General features: G+C 36.0%; 1 protein-coding gene across 6 annotated transcripts in view; it reads left to right on the top strand.

The window, feature by feature from the left end:
• The window catches only part of LOC139983266 (uncharacterized), a 117,010-nt gene that overhangs the window by 53,624 nt on the left and 37,474 nt on the right, over positions 1-25,912 (top strand). Inside the window, exons 1-5 of one of the 6 annotated variants that reach the window (XM_071996698.1) lie at positions 10,143-10,321; positions 22,305-22,369; positions 22,816-22,835; positions 23,427-23,494; positions 25,062-25,343. The exons of 2 other annotated variants lie outside the window; for them this stretch is intronic. In XM_071996698.1, the coding sequence (XP_071852799.1) occupies positions 23,434-23,494; positions 25,062-25,343 (343 nt within the window). In that variant the 5' untranslated portion in view covers positions 10,143-10,321; positions 22,305-22,369; positions 22,816-22,835; positions 23,427-23,433. Of the gene's footprint in view, positions 1-2,890; positions 3,021-10,142; positions 10,322-18,451; positions 18,584-22,304; positions 22,370-22,815; positions 22,836-23,426; positions 23,495-25,061; positions 25,344-25,912 lie in introns of those variants that run through there. 3 more of the 6 variants (XM_071996697.1, XM_071996694.1, XM_071996696.1) reach the window with 3 other exon arrangements.

Below are 25,912 nucleotides of genomic sequence, written 5' to 3'. Positions count from 1 at the left end.
CCATTATGTGCCTTAAAGTGGAGACAGAAATTTGAACCAACTGGTACCTGTTGAATGCAACTGGTGTAACAGGTACCTGTTAAACCAGTTGTTTTCAACAGGTACCTGTTAAACCAGTTGTTTTCAACAGGTACCTGTTAAACCAGTAGTTTTCAACAGGTACCTGTTAAACCAGTTGTTTTCAACAGGTACCTGTTAAACCAGTTGTTTTCAACAGGTACCTGTTAAACCAGTTGTTTTCGACAGTTACCTGTTTAACCAGTTGTTTTCAACAGTTACCTGTTTAACCAGTTGTTTTCAACAGTTACCTGTTAAACCAGTTGTTTTCAACAGGTACCTGTTAAACCATTTGTTTTCAACAGGTATTTTACCTGTTGAAAGCAACTGGTTTAACAGGTACCTGTTAAAACCAATTGGTACCTGTTACAGCTTACAGGTAATTTACCTGTTGCAACAGGCAATTAATTGGTATAATCTGGTTTTGGTCACAATACCTGTTAAAACCAGTTGTCGTTAACAGGTACCTGTTAGTCCCTGTTGGTTCCTGTTAAAACCAATTGAAATTGTAACAGGTATTAACAGGAATTTTCTCCTGGGTATATATATATATATATATATATATATATATATATATATATATATATATATATATATATATATATACTGTCTGATATAGTGTATTACCTTCTATGGGATCAATTAATGCGCAATTGTGTGCAATACAGTGTGTAGCTTGAAAAAGCAACATGGGAAGTTCACATCGTTTCCTGAGTATATCCAATTACCTTTATTCATCCGGAATCGCAATATTATCACTATTAGTTTCAAAAATAGAAACCGGACAATCCCGAAAATCTTGAGATCAGCTCTGAACAAGCATACGCGTAGCTAACATTCTGTTTACGGAATTTGATAACCTGTAAAATAGACAATGAAAGACGTTGAATTAAGCCAACAGTAGAGATTACAATTTATAAAGTTGTGTATGCAGTATGATATACGTGGATATGGTACGCTATGAAGGGCTAGACTGAACGAGAATAACATTTGCGATAATTGCAGCCCTTGGTAATGACTGGAAAGTTATACACTGCCAGCGTCATAATCTTAATATTTTCTTTGCGGAGGATTTAAAGTCGACCAGTAACTATATATCAAAATGAGTCACCTTTAAACTCTCTTCATACGTAGTTACATTATACAATGCTAAATAAACGATATAATTACTATCTACGAACTAAATTCGTAACATGTTGTTTTAGGTCCCTCCTTTTCATGATCAGGTATATTTTGTTGCAAGTGTACAGCAGTACAGTGAACAAACATGTAGCCTGAAGTCTGCAGTCATAACTGACCTCTAGTCTTACTAAAGTTCACGTGATAGGAATAGCTGTAGAAGCAACTTATAAGTCGACTTTTAAACACAATAGAAGTAATATAGCACCCAAGGAACTTAGTAAGCATACATCTATTAATAATTCGAGCTCATTGATACAGTCGTAGAATCCCCGGATCTAACAACAATTGTAGCAGATGTGTTGACTTATTGGGTTCGTTGCTTTCAACATTTTCAGATTGTAGTACCATCAATAAGGATTAATATCATTTAAAGGTAGGCACTATAACCCAGTCTTGCAATTTCGTTCTGACGAAGTTTCCAAACGTACTGAAAATTTAATTTAATTTAATTAAAATATTAGTTAAAAATACTCGCAGTGTGATAAACAATTTACAACGTTGAGGATTTATTTTTGCCTGCAACTAAGGACTTCGTTGGGTTTATATTTAATTGCAGACGGTCATTTTCTTTAACACAAATATCTAGCTTTCTTGATATCAAATAAATAATAAAAAACAAATTCGTTTAAACAATCAACATTTCAACAGATTAAATGATCTTAAAGGTAAATTATCCAAATGCAAAATCTGAAAGTAACATATTTTCGCTATGAATGCAGGTGAGCATTTGTTTGTGTAACCCATGATGTCATTTGAAAAACGTACTGGGACTGTTTTTAATAGGTACTTTCTTCCTTAATACATGGTTGATGTACTCTTGGGAAGGAAGTAATTTAGCTGTAAGTGAAGTCTGAGCGCGATTTAAAACAAAGGGCGGAAATTTAAGGTCAATCGATACAGGTAACTTCTTAGCCGTATACAGATTGCGTGCTTGAATCCAACCAATTCACTTTTATTTTGCATCTACTAAATATTTCGTTTTTTTTTTGCGTATATAATAAGCCGTGTGGGTAATAGCATATTACCATTTATCGGGTGGAGTATGGCGTGGTTACCGGAAGTGTCAACCACGGAAGTTAAATTCTTGTGGGGGTATGACGTGGTTTTGGCAAACGTGGGGACGGCGGAAGGTGGAAATAGCGGTACTTCCCACTTGAACAGAAATAAAACTGAATTAAACGACACCATCAATCATTACATAAACTGCTATACCTCCTTCACATCAAAAAAAGAGGAGGGAATCGGGTCGATAACGACACTAAATACACTTATACAACTACATCAATAATATCACGGTACACTCTCTGACATCATGGCGGTCCGATAGAACTTGTTTGTGAGCGAATCAAATCAAGAGGATCAGTCTTGTTATTGATTCATTTGCCAATGTTATAAATATAAGACTGTTCATACGTTACATGCTACACACATAATTATAAACAAAACTTCTCAAACAGGAAACTATTTGTTCAGTGGTTGTAATACTGCAATTCTACAGGAAGTATTGAAGACGTTGTTTCATTCCATAAGGTATGTACGTGGATAATATTGTATCACATCGTTACCGGAACAAACAAATAGGGAACCATTCCGCCATTTTGTAATGTTAAATTTTAGAGACTGGAAAGTAAACGAGGGGATAAAATCGGGTAGAAGTAAGATTAAATTGATCATCAGCGAAAAAAAAAATCGTTTCTTGCCATGCAGTCTTATAAACACAATAATTCCAAGTATTAGACTGCAGAGCGAGATGACGTTAGTTTCTACCGTTAACGTAACAAGTAGGTTTGATTCGTATGACCAGTCTATGTTGTACATTACAAGAGGAGCTGTTTGATTCAAATCAACAATAATGATGCCAAATTGCAGTGACGTAGCAAGTTCCATATGGTAAAATTAACACGTTATATAGTTACATATTTTGTATACCATTTATATCGTGATTCAAGCTAAAGCTGATAAGATACTGTAAAATATTGTAGAGTAACCGTATTGAACTATGAAGAATATTTCAGTTCATCAATTTGTTTAACTACAACTGCACTATTACAACATATATCACGTTATTAAGTTACAGTTATACAAGAGAAATGTTGCATTGGAGCCTTTTGTGCAGGTAATATATTGCATTGTACATAAAACCCGTGACTATGTGACATTGTACTGTAATTAGAAAAGTAATAAGTCGATTTAATTAAGAGTTCAACGTTAGCGCAGTCGGTTACGTGTTTAGGCACACATTTAGTGTAACTCGTGGTGTTGCAAATGATTACTTTCACCCGATAACCAAATATGTATGTATTATTAACTCAGTATTTACATGACTTTTAGCTGTCTGCTCTGTATATGCTAGTGTCTCACCTCTGCTGAAGACAATTGCCTTGTCCCAATATCAACATATACTGGACAGGTATTTTAATAGCGTTAGAGGACAGTGGAATGGTGTAGGCTGGGGGCACATCCTCCTACATGATTACTAGTATTATAATATATGTATTCCTGAACATTAGAGGACACCAGGTGTGTGTATAATGTAAGTTATGTATGATATATGATATGCTGTCAGGAACAAGGTACCGGTAGTTTAAGTTACACAGTTTGAGGACATGTACTGGTAGTGCAATTTACGTGTTACATGTTAAATGCAGTTACAGGACAGGACGTGTTAGTCATGTATTATACGGTTCATGCTGTACTGTGGCAAATGTCGCCTGTAGCATGGTAGAGATGATACTATCTCGTTGCCTCTAGGGAATTATTTGGTTCGCTATTTCGGAAACCTAGCTCACAGAAACTCTACTCAAATAAATGATTAAAATGGACTGTTGATTTCAAGATGATTTGTGCTCTCTGTGACTATAAAATGTTCATATTAACGCTGTAAATGTCTTCAAAAAACTGATTAAAAACATATAGGTATAAAGTATATGGCCGTAGTATACTGATTATGAGTGATGGATGCAGAACTGCTCAGATGTTGCAAAGCCTGGGGTCACATGTGACGGAGTATCCGAACCATTATTTTTCAATATCACCTATTTCGGACCATTATTCATCAAATATATCACTGAATGAACCGATCAAGTGCGAGAAGATAACAACACGATGTCCTAATATGTCGGTTATGTTTTTCATTGTCTGCAAATATGATTTCCTAAACTAGACGTCTGAAATGGGACCGAACAATTTGTAATGTATTTCTTTATTCGGGAACCGTGGGAATTAACAGGGGGAAACTTGAGGGTCCAAAGTGCAAAGGGTTATAGAACTTGCCGGAGTTTGATAAGAATTTAAAGGAGGTATAACATCACTTTATGACAATACCATTAGATGACCTCCGGCATCGGTATAGTGTAAGTTACATATTACATGATACATACAGTTAAAGGACAGGAAGTGTAGGGTATATATTATGTGGTACATATTCAATATGCAGCCATCGGCACATACTGTCAATAAGGGGTTTTGCCCCAGCCAGAGCCCCCCGTGCAAAACGCCCTGTTTTCATGGGCTTTTGCTCCCAGTGGCTTTTTTACCTCTAGAACCTCGAAAGTCTAGACGGTTAAGGCTCTTTCACGGTCGAAAGATCAAATGCAATACTAATGAGAAATCGACACGAAAAATAACTCCTTAAAATATGGCCTCCCAAGTTACGAAACGGAGGAGTAACGTCTTATTTGGTATTGCCGATGAAGAGAAAAATCCCTGAAACACTAAACAGCTTTCTATAAGAAACGTATTATTTGTTTTTTTGTTATATTTATTGGTTCAAATAAAAAAACATCTTAGTTAACTACTGTTCGTGACTTACGATGATAGAACAACGAACTACTTTGTTTAAAGTAATGATTTTATCTGCAAGAATTTTGAATAATGATATGACGGTGATTTGACAATCACAATTATCACAAATAAGTTCATTTTGCATTTTTGAGTATTTGGAAAACGTAAAACAGTGATAATGTACCTACGTCTCGGCATCCATAGTGTTGTTTAAATATTAAACTATAACAGGCAGTTGTTTCAATGCGCTAAAATATCACTCGTAGCATGCAGAAACCAACAAATCAATCAATCTGAGTTTAAAAAAAAAAACGAACATGCATAAGTGTAAAATATACACAAGCATCTCATACGTCTTAAAACAGGTTTTAAATGGTGACTTTCTTTTTGAACGTCTTAAAAAGAAAGTAAGAGTTGTGAATGTTTTATCTTGGTTGCTTCAGTTTTTTCCATTGTTTGTTTGTTTCCGATAGTGGATCACCTCTTTTTATTGATTCATTTAGTTGTTCCTCCTTGAAATCATCCCGCTGTCAGTACTGTTTTTAATTAGAAGGTAAAGAAGAAAACGAAACAAATTTAGAAGTATGCATTGTATCTAATATCTTGATTGATTACAAGAGATGTTGCATTCCAAAAATAGTGAACAACTTGGGTAAACCCCGTCACCACTTTTGAACTTACAACATGATTAAGATACCATAACGGTATTTACTTTAAATATTTGTGCGACCCGAGATATTTCGTAACTTCCTACAGACCCGGAGAGCACGATCAAATCAGAAAGTATATTGATTCGCAACGCAACTTGTATACACACTTACTGTTGGCTGTACTGTATAATATAGCTAGCAAGCTAGATGCATTATCTAGGCTCTAAGGCCAATAGCGATGGTACCTGTACAAACTTGCAATGCGTATTGTACAATCCCGAACCCCCAATTGTGTACTAAATTCATCATTCATTTCAAATTCAACATACACTGCATCGTAATTTCATGTTTTGAGGCACTATTGTAGTGGAATTACATCCAGGAGCAAGCCTCATCTCAAAGAAACAATTTAGTCTGGTTTACAATTTGTTTTAAATGATATGTGAGGTCTCCCGTTGAGTCTAATTTACAAAGCGTACCAGGAGCAGTGGTGGAGCGCCGTGAAATTTTCAGAATAAGTTGCCTTCGCAGCTAGCCTCTGTAACTGCAAATATACGGAGACTATATAAAACGTTAATTTGCAACGTCCAGTCATGTAGGTTTCGATCACTTGGCAAGTAATGCCAATATTGTAGCGCGCACGCGTACTACAATACTGATAAAACATATATTACGTAAACGTTGTGCCGCCTGGCTCTAACAATAATGTGTTGCCTCCTCGGAGCTCAGTGGAAGTTTAAGTAAAACATAGGAGGGAGAAATCGCATAACTCGTAGTTTTTTTGCTACAGTGTTTTCAAACCTTAAGCTTGAAGTGATGATGCAAGCAGGCGTTGATAGGGCTTTGGATAAACGTCGGAACGCTTTCTCAAGTACAACATAGAGAACAGCGCACGAAATAATAACCTGGAATGCAAGCTCGATAAATATGCACAAGAAATCAAGGAAATGACAAAAGGAAACCGAATCCATCGAGGGTGTCTTTATTTTAGCAGTAAACAACTTAATGTATTCAATGACATACAGCAATACTTATCGTGCTTGCTGTTATGTTAATGAGGGAAGCATTGTTAGTTTCATTTATCATATTTGTAGGCCTAGTTTAATTTCTAATTCACTACTCCGACTTCTCAGTAATAGTCGTGACTGAGACCAGGGTTAATAATAAAACTGTAGTTAGTATTTTAAAAATAACAAATTATAATTTCATACATGTTGGCTGTGAGGATTTAAAGAAACGGTGGTAATGGTTTCAATATACATAGTTGTATCCATTCTACAAAAACTATCAGACGTTATACCAGACTCCAACCAGTTTGAGTTATTTTATAAAATCACGTTCCCTGATCGTTGTATAGTCAGTGACAGTGTGTTATATACAGACTGCACGGTGGTTCTATATATCTGCCTTCAGCGAGGATTTTACTTCTCTATGGAATTAGACTTCAATTTTAATCTACTCAAATATACGGATGTTACAACAATGTTTTGGGTTAATGTGTACAGCAGTTTGTTCATGCCATGTATATCCAAGCATTCAATAATGTAAATTATTCTTCTACGCTAATTGATACCATATTGTGTAAGGATGAATGTTTTAATAATATTTCAGGAAGATTAATTTATATCGTCACTGATCATCTTCCTGTATACAATAATGTTATCAATTACAACGCACAATCCAGTGCTTACAATGGAATAAATATCAGCAAACGTGATTATTCTGCTCATAGGATGCTCAGCTTTATTAATTAGGTTCTAATGTTACTTGAAACGAATCATATGACTTAACAGTGATTAATGGCGATTATAATGATTTAATAAATGCCATTAATGATTTCTGTGGCAAAAATTATCCACTTAAATATCACACAATTGAAAGTTTTCTGAAAGCCGTTTTATGGATTACTTCCGGTATTCGTCGTTCTGCAACTACAAAAGAACGGAAAAAAGTACTACAAATCATTCCATCACAACCGCACTCCTTCAACCGAGCTTCAAAACATCATCTACAAAACTAGTTGTCAACCAGTATTCGCGTAGCAAACAAATATAACTTTACGAACATTTTCTGTGCATATATGACTGACCTCAAGAACACTTGGAAGTTATTAAGGAAATCATTGGCAAAACCAACGGATTCTGCCCGGGTTTAACAACTCTTTTACATGTAATGATAATGGAAGTGAAAATGACCTTGAGGTTACAAAGTTTTTTTTACAATGACTACATCTCTAATATTGATCAAACTCTTGCTGACAAGATTCTATATTTATAACAATAAACGAATCGTAGAAACTGGCCGGGAGAGTTTGAAAAATGGAAAAAGAGCAAAGAAATTTGTAGCAAGAGCTGGATTCGCACCAGAGGTCACTGTGTCAAAAACCGTTGTAGCCATACATGTCTTACCTTGTTTCTAAGATCTAATGTCTTGATATTCCTTTTTTCATGCTATCTTAGTGGTTCCAATCCTGATTCTTTTGTCATCTCCTCTACCATCAATAGATATATCTATCAAACATAACGCAAGGGCTTATTTTCGGAAACATATTCAATAATATGCAACTAATCACTGAACACATCACACAACAATAACGAAGACAACTAACTTGACTATTTGTCCCACATATCAGTAACATAGTGCTCAATGACTTATGGTATCACCTACGTAAAATATTAAGTAGACTGTCGATACCTAGTCGGCATGTCAGCAATTTCCACTGAAATATGTGGTTGTTGGGAAGGGGTAAGGGGGTGGGTGAGCTGCAGCCCGTCCCAATTCTTACGCCTATGTCGATATGTATATTGTCCTATGGCTACAACTCTAGAAACCTTTATAAATTCACACAAAGTTTCCTTGTTCCTGTCACCATAGGCACTAGTAAAAGTGTAAACCTGCATCATGGGATCTACATAAGCTCGAATAGGGAACACGTAGTTTCATCTTAATAACACGTATGAGTAAATTGCAGTAAGCAGGGAGTAGTGCTCGACAGCATCATAACGCATAGTAACAATATGGTATATATCCAATTGTGGTGCAAGTTATACCGTCAACACCATAAAGTACTTTCGATACTCTTCCAGTAATACCAATGTAGGTCGCGTCATAACGATACACACATCAGTTTGTTTTGGTTGAGGGCATTACAAGTGCCTTAATCAACTATATAGACACGTTATTATTCAACAGTTAAAATGTGGTAGGATTTGCATAGGTCACAGGAATGATGGCTGAATGCAGGCGCACTATAGTCCTTACAAATAAGTAACGACTAAATAATTTCTACATTCTGTGTGCATTCAAACATCACAGAAAATCTGAATGATACATTTCAAATTACACTTAACAGGGCGCTGATATGTTTACATTTACAATATATATATATATATATATATATATATATATATATATATATATATATATATATATATATATATATATATATATATATATATATATATATATATATATATACAATGTACGCATACATAATAAATGAATAGGTTCTTGATGAGTCTAGTGCAAAGATTAAAGATGAAATTTTACCTGTTTAGAAATCAATATAATCAGTTCTGTTGTCGTTCTGGCCCTCTACTATAGATGTATGGCAGCTTATATTGTCTTGATGAATGATAGATATGCTTTCAAACTTAGATGTTGTTAATCATTTTCACACGAAGAGAAACTCTGGGAACTTTATTTTCTCTATGAGGCAGACCCAGCTTCTTCTTACAAAATTTGCTCATTACACCAGAAGTTACACAGGGCACAACATAACCTCGGTTACTGTTAACACATACAGGGAGAATAATACACAGACTGGTCAATTAATACTGGATTCCTTGTAATGGAACCCCAAATGCGGGGGGAGGGGGCAGGGGAAGTTGACAACTAATAATTGTCTCACACGGAATACTTAAGTTACCCTAGATGTAACTTATTGTTCTCATCAAACAAGGCAAGTAATATAGTGTAGTAGAGCCTGCCAGAGACCACACAGGAAACATGGTCTCATCTTTAGCACAGGTGGGCCTAAACTGATCTTTCTTAAAACAAACCATGGGGCTCATCGACACATTCATTGAGTACTGGGAACATATATAACTATGTAGGGATAAACGATAGGTATGTGGGAATGGAAAGGAGTAAAGGAATGGGTATACCATACGCAAAACTCACATTTCTAGGGAGTATTTTTAATGTGAATGTTTTCGCATTGGTATTTCATATATATATATATATATATATATATATATATATATATATATATATATATATATATATATATATATATATATATATATATAGAAGGGTTTCTTTGGGATCAATTTAAGAGCTAAAGGATTAAATTTTATTGCATCCTTCCGTCGGCTCAACCGGCAGTGCATGGTAGACAGCATTGAACTCACATGATGATGATTTTGTGTCCGTTATAGATAGATCGCGTGATTATTCTATGACTGTTGTAGGGCAATATCGGTTCCGGGTTTGCGCTCTGCACTAAACTATATGCTGCATTATGACATACACAATCTAGAATTACTTCAACTATAAAGCTGTGTGCCGAAAGCCATAGTGATCTTTATATACCATGGAACCGTGTTTTACTTTGTTTTATGAGAAGATTGGATCAGGCGATTTGAAGTGTACGTACAAACTAAGCTACTTATGACTTCATGTATAGGCCCAGTCATAATTAAATATCAGCTCAATCCAATTAGCGCAGCGTTGTTTATACTGTATGTTTTGCCTACATGTAGGTCATAGAATTAAGCTAGTTATAGTAGTACTTTATTTACCTTTCTATCGTTACAGATCAGTCTAGCAGGTTACAACTCATTTGGTTTTATTTTAGAGTAATAACATTGCAATAGAGTTGTTAACATTACGGCTCGTATATTCACTCAGGCACATATATTTTTTTGCACAGTTCGTCACTTGCATGAGTAGGCCTATGCCAATTGTTAAGATTGTTTGGGGCAAAAAAATAGCTACTTGTGATCCCAATTTTGAATGCGTGTCATTTTGTTTAAATTTATTTATTTAAGGTTATCTTATGGTAATGTTGAAAAGTGTACATCAAGCAGGTTCCCTTTTGCCACTCTTAAGTTCGACCTCTTTCAAGAAGAGCGGCAGAGAGTGGACTATCTTGTCATTTTACTGCTGAGAGGGAGCAAACAATGAAAATATGACGTCGTATTTATAGTGGTCATGGACATTCAATACTGCCTTGAAAATAAATCATATATATATATATATATATATATATATATATATATATATATATATATATATATATATATATATATATATATATATATATATATATATATATATATATATATATATATATATATATATATATATATATATATATATATACATATACATTCTTACATAGAACATAATCTGAGGAAGTCAAGCCCATTACAATGAGAAGGTAGAATGCATTTGAAGTCCACTTAGTACTGGTTCTTATCAAAATCATTATGAATGTGTTTGCCTAAAACCCTTAGTGCATAAGCTTTGTACAATTTCGTGAAGCGTATAGCTTATGTATATGAAATATGTACGTAATTTAACACACCATTAACATTACCGTACTTATACTTCTGTTTTAGGGTGTTGTCTGTTCACCCGAGTTCCGTGATTGCGCACTAGAGAAACCGTTGTGGAATAATGAAGCGTATCTCGAAAGTACCATTGTAGCATATAGGCTAAGGCTGTATGCATACAATGTAGCGTAACGGTTATTTAAAAATATTGAACAGCAACTAGTGGCAAATCAAATCTGTTTTACATAGTCGTTTTACAACCGTAAAAAATTGAACAGAAATTTGAAATTAGAGATGATAGTAAACTGGTTCTGCTGAAAATTCCAGATGTCACTTGTAATTATGCACACCAACTTGGGAAGTTTCATTTTTGGTGGAGAACAATATTGAGCGGTTTCATGGCTAATGGAGATACAAACAATGCTTTTCTGAGCTTAAAGGTACTGGCAGCCATTTTGCTTAAATAATATACTCATATAAAATACAAAAAACATGAAATGGTATTGCTTGCGCAACAAAGGCTTGGCATTGTGGACCCTTGGGAGAGATCTTCACCATTTGCGTAGTATTATTCCTATGTTCCGGAGGCTAAAGTTTATTGTCAAAAAACAGTTGCTGTAGATTGTTGCATCTTTAGGTTAAAAAACACATGCTCATAGCATTTTGATTAGTGGAGAAACACATTCTCATTTTTTGATAATGTTTTATGCTGACATATGTAAACAGCAAAATTAGTAATATCATTGTTGCAGTATAAATGTGTTTTTTTCCCCTATAAACTGTACATATCATTTGTCCCCAATGATGTATTTACAAAACTATTGCATAATGATGAAGTGCTAAATGCAAAAAACAAATGAGAACATTACAAATGTATCACACATTGTGACATCTTACGTGTAAATCAGCAGACATTTGTAGATAATATGTAGAGATGGTAACACATTTAACCCTCTACACGTGATCGAGCAATTTTTGTAGAAGGGAACTGATTTCCTGCCCAAAATTCTTAACATTCAAAGAACCATTTTAGGGTTAGGGATGTCATTGCGGTGGTATTTTTCAACGTAGAGTGTAAAATATTTCGCTTTCCACGTTCATATCGTATGTTATCATTGCAACCGGAATAATTCCAGCAATATCAACGAAAATGTGCACTTGTTAGGTATGCCCCTAGCACCAAAGGCAGGAGCTATGAGGTAGACGTTATTTAAATCATCCACCTCCCCCCTCCCCCTTCCCAAAAAGAATGCTGAATACAAAAAGGAATTTCTGAGTAGTATATTTGTCCATTAAAATCTCTATGAAAAAATAACAGGTATCTAAAAGTCTTTGTCACGTTGTGACCACTGCGTCACACGCGCAACGATGTTTCATTTAAATTATTTTGAACCTTGATTGTCTTGTCAAAGAAATTGCAATAAACACACGAGGCAAATAGTAAATTTCAGCCTTCTTGTTGACTACTATCATACTATATATACAGGGTCAATTACACACAATACAATTACACACAATACAATTACAATTTAAACAAAAAAATATGAATTAAGTTAAGGTTGCTTCCATATGTTTCCGGAGTGAGTGATCCACACCGCGAAAGAACGCTATCTTCATTTCCATAGTTATGAGCTTTGTCGTCTTTAAATTTAAGTTATTATTCTGTTTACCTTGATATGATCCGACTCGCTTAAAGTGTATTCCCCGCGAGTTGAGTTGTATGAGTGTTCACCAAAAAATATTCACCAAAATCGTCTGTTGACACGTTCCATGCCAACACGTTTATTTCTCCCGGTACGCTAATCAAATTGTAATATTGAATACAGGCAATTCCGAATCCACGGATTGTCACCTTCACGTCCAGCCTCTGCTCCGGACTGCGCACCCTGGGTGACCCTCTCAGTACCCGGTACAAAAGACCCTTTACAAATAGAATATAAGAAAACCACATTCTAAAATGAAGCCAGATATGATGCAATTAACCCCGATGTTTCAGAACTATCCACTGCATACTATAATTGTAAATTATGATTCATAAATCTTTAATAAATTAGCATCGCCGAAAACAAAATGGCTGATGCCAATGAACTTCTCAAACAAAACAAAATAGCGGCTCGCCTACACGACACGCCTTAATTGGCGGTAAATATTCATTCACTAATACCTTGACCAGTATCTTTAACAATTACCCATATCTGATATATCAAAGAATTGAAATACGAAAACCGTTAATGCCCTGCAAATGTTACCAGTTGGGTCGTTCAACAAGTCATTTGCATATCCATAAAATTTACTTAACATGGCATAATTACAAACCTCAACCCCACATACACATAGCAAAGAATAAATACCTACAGAAATGGTCGTGAATAAAACACATTTCCTGGCACAATAACTATCCAGTTAACTTTATTGTTGAAACTTTCCTCAATTTTCCTCTTCGACAAGGTAAAATCACCCTAGTAAGATTCTTGGCACTTGGAAATCGTATGCAACCGTACCGCCTTAGTTCTGATGGTCAACTTCCGCCCAAAATCACCAAATCCTAAATCCACCCAAAGTTTGTTGTTGGAATGCTAAAACCCGCTTTTCAGATTTTAACCTTTTGTGTCCATGTACAGTCCCTTTAATCCGGGGTTGCTGAGCGCCTCACTGACCACTCATGATAAGTACTTATCCTTAAAGACCATATACCGTGCGACATGCACAGTGCGCTACAACAGTACAAGAGAAATTACACCCCTGACATCACCCCCCATTTAAAAGATTGCATTTCAATCTTCAGCCTCACATCTTAATATACAATACAATGCGTTAAAATACGCAATATATAAACTCCACAACGGCTTAGAATATCCGCGCCTACGTTTTCAGCTCCCTTTATTGCCGTGATTACAAATCGGTATGGCTGCAACGCTAGTGCCCATCTCATTAATCTACTATTACTAACTTTAGTTTTGTTTATGTACACAAGTGGGTGATGATCGGTTTCTAAAAGAAACTCTTTACCGTACAGATAAATGTAGAACTTGTGGACTGCCCAGACTAAGGCTAGACATTCCCTCTCAATAACGGCATACGCCTTCTCTCTAGGCAACAATTTCCTACTAGCATATGATACAGGAAATTTATGCTCTCCTACTTTTTGCAAACGTTCAGCACCTACTCTCACATCGAAAGCATCAGTTCTGAGAATGTATTGTCTATCAGGGTCAGGGAATCGCAGTATGGGTTCTACAGCTTACCTTTTTTTTTTAGAGTACTGAAGGCTGCTTCTTGGGACGGACCTCATTCCACGACATTGGGTTTTCCCCCTTTAGTCAGGTCTGTCAGAGGACATGCAATAGCAGCACAGTTGGGTGTAACGCGACTATAATACCCTACTAAGCCCATAAAGGATCTTACTTCCTTTTTGGTCTTTGGTCTATTTGCTGCCAAAATTTGTTCGACCTTTCCTGGGTGGGGGCACAATTCCCCTTTACCGACCACATGTCCCAATAAATCGTGAGTATCGTAACCACACCAACATTTGGTTGGGCGAACGGCTAACCCTGCTTCTCTTATCCTGCCTAGCACTCGCCTAATGCCAATACATGCTGTTCCCACGTCTCTGTAAATATTAAAATATCATCGATGTAATTTACCACACCATTACATCCCTATAATAATCTCCTCATCATTCTAGAAAAAGTTGCAGGTGCATTAACCATTCCGAATGGCAATACCTTGAATTGAAATAATCCCTCTCTAGTGACAAACGCAGTATTATCCTTATCCCCCACTGCTATTGGGATTTGCCAATAACCCTTGGATAGGTCGAGCTTTGAGAAATATCTCCCTTTTGAAATTTGTCCTATCAAGTCCTCAATATTAGGAACGGGTTCGGGATCGAACACTGTTATGTTGTTCAACCTACGGAAATCAATGCAGAATCGCATTGTCCCGTCATTTTTCCTTACTAGGACTATAGGTGACGCATAAGCTGACTGGGCAGGTTCTATGATACCCATAGCTTTCATTTGGTCAATTTCCTCTTTCACAGTGTTACGTAATGCCTGAGGCATTGGATAAGGCTTACTCCTGACTGGTTTTTCACTTGTCAGTTTGACGGTACAATTTGTACAACCAGGAAGGTCGGTAAAAACTGTCTGAAAATCACTTAGCAAGTTTCTAAGTTCCTCTGATTCACTTGTACTTAATTTATCAGATACATTTACATCACCATGTCCTTCTCTTGCGGGGACTGGCATAAAATCGATTTCACCAAGTTCGTCCGATTCTTCAGTTACCATATTTGCTACTACCTCCTTCACAACTACGCCAGCAGATATAATTTCACGCTGACTCACTTCACCCCTGGTGACGTACGTCTTTAGCAAATGTATGTGTACAGACTTAATCTTACAATCTATGTCTACCTTGTAATCGTATTTACCAAATTTGTCGGTTACCTTATAAGGACCTTGTCATTGCATGAGCAGTTTGTTGTTGCTCGATGGCAATAACAACGAAACCATTCCTCCTACTTTTATTTTACGATCTCTTGCTCTAGCATCAAAATACTTCTTATACCGTTTGGATGCGTTTCTTAGTTCTTCTAGAGCAAGGTGACATGTACTCTCTAAGCGCTCTTTAAGATCTAACACATATTGATATGTTAATTTGATTTCTTCCTCATGAACCTCATCAGACCACAATTCTCTCAAAATACCCATGGGCCGCCAAACGGATCTCCCATAGAGCAACTCAAATGGTGAATAACCTAAGCTCTCTTGAGGGGCCTCACGGTAGGCGAAAAGGAGGGCAGGGAGAAATCTGTCCCAGTCCTTTGGCATTTCTGCACACATTTTCCGCAACATCCGTTTCAGAGTGACATTAAAGCGCTCGACTAATCCATTGCATTGCGGATGGTATGGGGTGGTGTGGAGCTGCTTGATACACAAAAGACGTCCTACTTCTTTCATAAGTTCAGACATAAACTGGCTTTCATATCAGACAGGATTTCATTTGGGATTCCAACCAACAGACTCTAGGGATTCACTCCCAGGCGAATTAACCCGTCTTCCTTATCCAACACTCGGCAACAGCTATGGCTAGCCGAATCAAGTTTGCATATTATCATAATACTTTGTCTGTACCAGTGGGACAGTAGTTCTTTTTTTTCACAAAGCTATATATAAGGCTACAAGCATTCGGCCTAGACTACAATGATATTTATCGAACTTGAAAGTAATCATCAAATCCTATTTACCATGCAGTAACATCTATCAGATCATTATTAAACCCCTAACATAATGTTAGTTCTACCTAGACAAATTAGGGAAATACCTGGTACTTTGGGTTTTAGTTTTAGCAATACCAAGACTATCTTGCAATTTTACCTTCGTATCGTACCGTTGGATACTTTCTCTAAATAATGTAAACCTCAGATAGTGCAATAATTTGCTAAATGGTTGTCTATACTTTCTAAATATAACGTAGTACAGGTATATCCCTAGTATATTATTATATCACTATAGGATGTATGTGCAAGTTAGGCCCAAAATTAGACGTAGTGAACATTTGTACTTGGAGTGATATGAACAGTAAACACATTTATGAAGTATGGATAACTTTAACCTATACCTTCAGTGTTCCTATTGTTGCGCCAGTTTTGTATTTTGGTATTATTAAGCGAATGGTGTAATCAATTTCATCAAATTTCTCAAACTGACAAACTTTATATTTCATTACGATGTGTGTACTTAGTGGCTTTGAAAACAGGCACTTACAATGTTTGCGCACCGTATTTGTATATAAAAGCGAAGACAACACATTTTTTTTTTGGGGGGGGGGGGAGGTGGTTTGCAGGCAATACAATACGTGTGTCGATACCCATACGATGCGAAAACAATATCAAAACAGTGTTCAACCCTCTTAATGCTTTCAAAGGAGATCATATCACCGACTGTATGGAACGCCAAACGGGACACAGAGTATGTGAATCTAAGTCATTATGTGAATACAAATTGCTGGAACACAATGACAACTACAAGTCCTTATGTGGCGCTATTACCACCGCCACATACTGACAAAGACCATATTATGTATCATGTAGTCAATACACTGTCACATAATGACCGCCGAAACAGACTAAATTCACAAGTCATTGTCTGGCAGTTCATATTGTCACATAATGCTATTTACCTATGTGGCCTATATATCGTCACAAAAGTACTTCTGCTCCACAAGTTCTTATGTGATGATCGATGCTACGTAAGGAATTCATGTGATCCGTTTCCATGAGGTAAGGCTATTCAATATTTACACCAGATAACATGTATTTCTTTTACTAGACTGACGCGTAACTTCTATACACACTAAGTAGTATGTAGACTCGTTCGCGTTAGGTCTTCGTCTTATTTATATTGTGAATGCTGTACGGTTTCAGTCTTACTGTAGGCGCTTGGGATGTCGAATGTGGCAACCAAATTTGAAAAGCAAAAGGTAAGCAAATACCACGCAATAGTGCAACTATACTAGCCTAGGCCTTATATGGCAACTTGTACTAAAGTTAGTAGGTATAGGTCTAGTACAGTCTATACAATAGACTAAGGCCTAAGATATGACCTACGATGATACATTTTATAGTATGATTATAATGCAAAAGTTATAAAGGCCTATGCGTAGGCTATAATATAAACGCACTATGCCTAACGCCAAAGTGTTGATGTTCTTTTATTTTGGTTTAACTGAAACGTAGAGACGGTTAACCGTTACCTTTAGGCCTAGCCTGTATTCCGATTATGTCTAACCTAGTGCACATTGGTTTTGGATGGTTGTGTCCGCACTTACAAAGCACATTGTTCTTTTTTGAAGAGCTTAACTGAAAATAAGATAAGTTGTGTTATCAAGTCACTTTGCCTGTATTTATTTGAATAATATATAAGTGGTCATTCGAGTATCAGAATCTGGAGTAGCAAGGTAAGAGTGTCATTTAGAAAATGTTTCTATTTATGATATAGCCTAGTGGATTTCACTGAGAAATAATACTGGAAAAAATATGTTATATAGGAGCATATACTCCTATAAAACAGAATGGCTGGATCAAACTCTACATTGGTGTTGTTACTGCCTTCGTAAAAAGAGGACTTCTTATTCTAGTGTGACACTCTTAATTAAAAGAAGATTTTTTTTCAATGCGAAATTGTAATTTATAAGCCCTTAATTGTTTCTCCCACAATCGTGGTCGCGTATAATTGTAAAGTACTTGCCCTCCTTTGTCTAATTATTTTTTGTATACACATATAGTATTCTTTCCTTTATAGTACACTGGTCTGATAGCTTGTCTGCATAGGTCAAGTCAAAGCAAAGGTAGGAGCAAAGTGTTTGCTTACAAGTTGTTAAGCAACCAGCTTTTCCAGGAATTCATACTCATGAGACATTGTTTGGGCAAATAATATTTTTGGGGAATATTTAAATGGTTAATATTATATCTAAAACACTTAAAATGGTTACTGGTTATCAGAAGTTTTTCTTTGTATTTAAGCCATTGGTTTCCAAGTGAACACTAACTAGGCCTAACTGTGGTACAACTGTTACCTTTTCTATAACTTAGGTGTCTGTTCATTAAATATATAAGATAGTAATTCATGTATTTGTTCCCTGGATGATATGGGAGATGCATAACTTTTTTTTTACATTTCAGTCCTGCAATAATGGAAAACGGGGAGAATCTGTGCTTCCATTGTATGCTCCGACAGTACTTACCAACTATATAAATGTGATTCACAGTTATGTGAGGTTCTTTTGGAGCTGTGATTACATTTATTTCTATAGAATGGGAACGGAGGGCCTCAGATGTACATATCACACAAGAATATGTTTTATTTAATTATTTAGTAGATCTAGGATGTATTATCTAACTATCAGGGGGATCTTCTTAGACATGCTAGACTAGAAATCCTACCTACAAGAAAAGAGATAACTAGATAAATAAAAAATTAGAAAACAATAGCATAAAACATGTGGAAGAGGGTTCAGACTGGTATTGCTGTAACTGCGAATGTGTATTTAAGAAACATTGGTGGGAGAGGGTTGCGGTGGGGCGATTGGTGCTACACATTTGTTCACAATGCATTTTATTAAAGGAGCTCAATTACATATATAGTTGCCAAATTTATCGTCATACAGCCTAATCCAAACAAATGATGTTGTGTTATAAAGAGTGCATAATTCTTATTTTCTTTGACTATAAATGTTCATAATAATGCAATTATTTCAAGAAAAGGAAATCCGTTTAACATATGCCTAGCCCAAACATCTTTGCACAGATTCTCCTAAGCTGTCAAAGAAACCCACTGAGCTCCTTTAAGCACTTATAGAACATTTTACAACGACTACCTGATAGTGCCCTCCCATTCATTTGATGAGAAGAGTTCAAAAGTTGACGGCGCATATATAAAATACAATAAATTGTAATAAATAATACAAGTAAAAGTTTCTTTATTTTGTTTTATTAGTATACTTTTTCAAAAAGATATGTGCGATCAGGTGCCTAATGTAATGCAGCACGATACTTTACTCTCAAAATCATAGATGTTACTTTGTTTGTGTCTCATAACAATTGGAAGTATTCATTTAACTAAACATAGGTGTTGGATTCTTTATTTACCATTTCCTTTGCCAGGCAGTTTTTAAAAAAAAAAATCTGTGAGGTGTGAACATCTTTTAATTTCTTATCTTGCTCACACATCCAACTTATAATAATTATAATAATCATGCAGTTATATTTACGACGCTTAAGCGACCGCTAATATGGGAGACGCCAGCTTATGGATTACAACTTCCACGTCGGTGGCTTCCAATTTAACATTTTAACTCAAATTTGGAATATTTTCAATTTAGAAAGTCACTTCAGATATAAAACCATATATTGCTATTATATAAAAAAAATAAAAAACACCTTATGACCCGGCCGGGGATCGAACCCGAACCTCCAGATTGTCAAGACCCAAATATCCACATGAATCTGTATAAACCCATGACGAGAATGCATATAAAAATCAAACCACGATGTGCTTTGTTACACCCATTTGTAGTTGCACTTGTGAGTAATAAGAATGTGACTGCTTTAAACTCATTCCTTGTCTGCTCTCAAACTGATATATTGTCACTGCTTGGGATTGTGTACGACACACTAAGAGAGCAGTTATTCTCCAGGACACCTGTTCCACGGCATAAACAATGTACCAAAAGATCAGGATTTGCTCCCAGATAGACCTGTTCAGAGTCAACTACAAACAGGCTCCAGTCTTCTACCCTTACATTATGATCAAAGCTTTTCCACATTTTGATGTAATTTAGACGGGCCTTACACTCCTTCTTCCTGCAATACTTCAAATTTGCATTCAGATTAAGGCACAGTAAACGCCTCAGCAAAGGCGGATTGTCAATTTCAAGTTCTCGAAACAAAAGCCTAAGACATTTGGCTATAACACTGCATAACTGATCCTGTAATTGTCCATGTGCTATGAGCAAACCATGACTCATTCCCAGATTGACCCCTTGTACAACTTTCTACCTGTTTGTTTTGTTTGATTTCAGAGACGTTGTGGATCAGTTATTCATTATAGGTCTACTGACACCTATGGAAAACAATTTCCTTATCTCTCTAGTAGCCATTAGAAGTCATGAAACAGCGGCAACCCACCCCCCCCCCCCTTCCCTCCGCCTACACCCCTTTCAAAATCGATGAAAGCTTGACCATCTTACAAGAGTTTTCCTAATTCCAGTTTAATTTATGAATTAAAATTAGCTAATAATGCACAGTGATAATGTAAGAGAATTGACTGCTAATTTTCTGTTATGTTATACCTTGTGTTCACAACCTTCGTTTCAAGGACACTGAACACAGGTTTGTAAAAATTTTGAATGTTTTACAGGCATCTATGAAAAGAGGAATACCACAGTATTTTAATAATGTATATGGGCGTGTAATTACGAGTTATCACTGCCTAAAATTTAAAAAAAACGTCATAGATTGCACATATTTAATGAGTTTCTCAGATTTATCAAAACTTCAAATGAGTATATCTTTAAGACGGGAACTTTTTTTCTAAAAAAAATCAACATATTTGGAATGACATTATCAAACACAACATGTGTAATGCACATTTGGCAAATTGGCGAAGTGGCCATTGTACTTATGGACTCTGTTATATGTTACATAGTGAAATTATCAATTAATTAATTAATTTCACTAAAGTAGATATGGATCCGTCTGCTCCACTCTTTTGTAACGTTTTATATCGCCGCATGTGTAAGTAACCAAAACACAAACACAATGTAGGAAAATTGTAATTAACGGTGCTATGGGTATGTGTACGTGATCGTGGTAAAATGTTGATTGCTACAAACATGCAGAGCGTGATTGAAAATCATGTCTACGAAATGTTGCTAACATTTTTTTATGTTAAGCCTTACATTTACAACCAAAAAAGACCAGATTCATTCAGAGTAGTTCCATCCGATATGACTACGAAGCAAGAACTTGATTTCGATCATTATTTGATATAAGTTACATGGGTGTATAGTCAAATTAAGGTTCAAAGTAATTATTCAGAGATGTTTATGTACGACATCGCAATTTTCAAACAATACGTGCTAACCTCTTTTTATTTATGATAAGTACAAAATCCATGTTATGTGTGTATATGCTTTCAAAACCTAATTTCGTCGGTTCCGTCGAATTTAAATTATGATAATAAACTTGCTTTGAGTATGTTTCTTTCTTTCATATGCCAGACAAATCAACAATTCAATTTCGTATTATAAATATAAAATTATACGCATTTATGTACAATAAAAGGTAGCTTCATACACACCATGTATAGCATTTATCAAGTTTGTACTATCGATTGCAAGAGGGAGACAACAAACTGCCAAAATGTAACATTAACCATTCAAAGTATCAACATTATGGAAACCATTTATATCTCGAGTAATCCATTTATTGTCTTGAATGTGGAACTTTACAAAGAATTTGCAGTAAAAGTAATTCACCCTCATTTGTATTTTGCTTGCGAAACTACAGATCTAAAATGGCTGACAATTTTAATCCAGTGGACATCAAACCAGATGTGAGGAAGACAGTGAACGGTAAGTTTAAAAACTGTAAACACGTATTGTGTATGTTGTCTAATTTGTGTGAGGCTGTTGTATGCAAAATCCATGTACACTGTTGCGTTTGCTAATTTATTTGATAAGCCATCTTCACTTTTCTTTGATAAAAACACGTAACATTGGCGAATTTATCATGAAATATATTGACAACATGATATCTTATGGAAATCAAACTTTTGAAAGTGAAGGGATTACCAGGTCATTACGTTATGTTCAATAAGTTGAAAATGTTTACGTTCATATCCCTAACACATCAGTTGTTATAACACTCTTTCACATCTGAAGGAGTGCTCCGTTGGTTTGAGGTGTTTTTTACTTACCAAAATGTTATAAGGATATTTGACCTACGTTTCTTGAACATCTTCGAATAATTGTTCGCATAACTTTGCCGATCCGATACTGACTTACTTAATTAATTTCAGATTGGAGCCAAAACAGTTCTGTAAGTTAAACTTTTTAAGGATTGTAAGACCAATTAAATCTCTTTCATTTAATAACATCATAACACTAACTACTACCACTACTCTAGCTACTCTTACTAGTCATTTTAAAATGTTCATCAGTTTCGTGTCAATGAAAATTCAAACAGTTGTCAGTATTTTGCACCCGCAACTGCATATTTTGTGTATCACCAATCACGAAAATGTACTACCATTTTTCGGGAGCCTTCGCCACTGAACCACAACTGTTTCCTCCCTTTGACCCCACCAGGGCCTAAGGCGGGCCCCTGGACCCCAAACCGTTATGCTCGCACTTTAGGCCTATCTATGCTTAGTAAGTTCGCTTCGCGAACATTGACAATAAATCGGCAGTTGTTTGAAGTGTGTTCGCAGGATATTAAACAAGGTTTTCCAACACTGCAAGTTGAAGTTGAAGTTGATCATAATTCTGACGTTGAATTGGTGAATCGAAAGTGGCTTTATTAATCTGCTGTCTTTTGTTAAAGTGAATATGTTAACTTGACGTTTCGAACATATTCGTTGTTAATGATACCGTGACGTCAGAAACTTACATTTTCAGTTTTGTTCTACAGGTCAATAATGGCAGAGGCGGAACCCTCTCAAAGCACCGGGAGGGACACAGGGACAAACCCTGCAGCAGGTAAAAGACTATCAGTCAAAAATAAAAACAAATTGGACAACATATTTATTGTTTTCTCTGTCCTTGCATCAAAAATACTCTGTACTTCAAGACAATTGTTACATTTTTTTTTGGGGGGGGGTGGGTGTAGGGGGATTGAGCAGACATACATTTTAATACATAACTGAGCATGCAGCAAGACGGGCAGGGGTTGTGTATGCATTCATATGTTCAGGTACGTAGTTAATAAGCGTGCATTCTCAGTGGACTGCATTGTTAATATTTCTCTCGGAACGTACAGTAAATGTAGTAATTTACAATGCAGTAGCCATAACACAATTGTAGTATGCCATTCATTACTTGTCCTCAATCTCGAGTACAATCTGTACCTGTGTACTGGAGTATCTGTTTAAACTTTACTTGAAGAATTTGGTGGACACAACCTTTTTACGACCCATTAGACCTTCTAGTTTAAACCATAGCTGTCAAAAGCACCGCCAAACTTGTTCAAATATTCTAGTCTTTTGCTGCACGAGAGAGAGCATCATAGGCCGTGCATTTCAAAGTAATTTGCCCATAATTGGTGACATTATACGTCATATATTTGGAAAAAATGTTACTCCGAGTAGAAAACTTTAAGGGGCCGTACTCGACATTCAACTTGCATGGGTGTGTTTATTGAGTAGAGGCAGATAAGTAAATATTGGACTAGGGTAGAAGAGGTTAACTGTGTGTGCTTACCATATCCTATGCAAAACACACTAAGCTGCATAGTGCAGATGGAACAATTAGGATTAGGAAATTCTAGAATTAAACACTGACTTGTTTCCGAGTCGCAGGTTTTGGTCGTTTCAAGTCGACCTACCTGACCATTGGCCTATTCTTGTGAATCAACAATTATCAAATTTGCTTGTATTCAAATACGGAGAGTTTGATAGAAACGATTGATTTGAGACACCTGTATGTTTGTCAATTTGAGTCAAAATGCCTTTAAGCATTAATTAATACTTTCCGCGTCGCCCCCGATGAAAACCTTACGATTTTACAGATACATAAACCAGCCTATTATCACAGACTGGTACAATATCTGCTAACAATATAGGTAACTAACTACATGGATTAAGTGACGCATGCATGCAAATGTCGTGTTTGAGTTATGTCGTGGTAGTAATATGTATATATTAATACAGTACACAAACCCAATTACCATTTTTGACTGACAGCATGATAGTTCAGCACATGTGGAAAAATAGTGAAAAGCAAACAATAACGTTCACCTATCGATAACCTGTGGAAAAGTTACGCTTGGTATCTTTCTGACGTGCATACAATCTTTGCGTTGTTAATTTGCAATTGCGGGAAAATATCTTCTCATACTTATGTTCGCTTTAGCTTGATGTTTTATTTTCTTTCGTGTTAAATCGTATGTCGGGGAGGAAGGTGTGGGCGTTTTTCATGATTGCACATATCGTGTGCATCACGTAACTATGACTGTATGTCTTGTTTATCATGCAAGCTACAATTAAAACAGCAAACATATTTTTTGAAGAATCTCTTTGCATCGCCTTCATTTGTTTCTGTGTCGCAGGTTTTGGTCGTTTTAAAAATGATCTAGCTGATTATCTGGATCTTCGCGTGATTAAGAAAATATCAAATTTGCTTGAATTAAAACCTGGAAAGATTGAACGCATCAAGAGATCCGAGACACCTGGCCACGACATGGTGGATCTTTTGGAGAATCGAGGAGTTATAGCACCTACTGGTATTTCAGATCTTGTGCACATGGTACACAAATTGAATCTGCCTGGTCTCGCTGAGAGAATACAAACGTCTTTCCAAGCAACGAAAGGCCAGAGTCTTCCTCTCGAAGGTAATCATCTGTTCAAAATATTAATGTCATGCTTGAAGTAACTCACACAAGAGAAAAAAAAGTCACCAAAGTACTGAAGATCGGGCTATATCGTGAACAAGTGTTGCTATAACTCGTAGCTTTGACAACAATAGTTCTCATTTTCATAGAAACCGATAAGCGTTGACTAACTTGACTATCTAAAATGAAGGGTTTGAGGTTGAAAACAAGAACAGCCAGATAAAGGAGAAAATGTGTGATGTCTCGGAGTATCATAATAAAGATAATGTAAGAACTGATCTTGTATGTAGCAGGAAGCTAACTAGAAAATAACAAGTCCCTATATATATGTATTTACTCTATGCTCTGAGAAAAAGATCGTTGACTGAGATTTGAAGAGAAATGCGGCCTTTTTAAATACATAAAATGAACCTCAACCGAGGGACAATAAATAAAGAAAAGTTAAACCCTTTGACTGCAGCGATATTCAAAGTGTATTAATGAAATAACGTTGCGTGTATGCTCTCCATAATAATTGTTAGATGGTAACCGTTGATAGTGATCTTGTTTGCTCATTGTGTTGCGCGTTT

The sequence above is a fragment of the Apostichopus japonicus genome, chromosome 16 (genome assembly GCF_037975245.1).
Source record: "Apostichopus japonicus isolate 1M-3 chromosome 16, ASM3797524v1, whole genome shotgun sequence".
Lineage (NCBI taxonomy): Eukaryota > Metazoa > Echinodermata > Holothuroidea > Aspidochirotida > Stichopodidae > Apostichopus > Apostichopus japonicus.
This window is presented reverse-complemented; position numbering and strand designations above follow the sequence as displayed.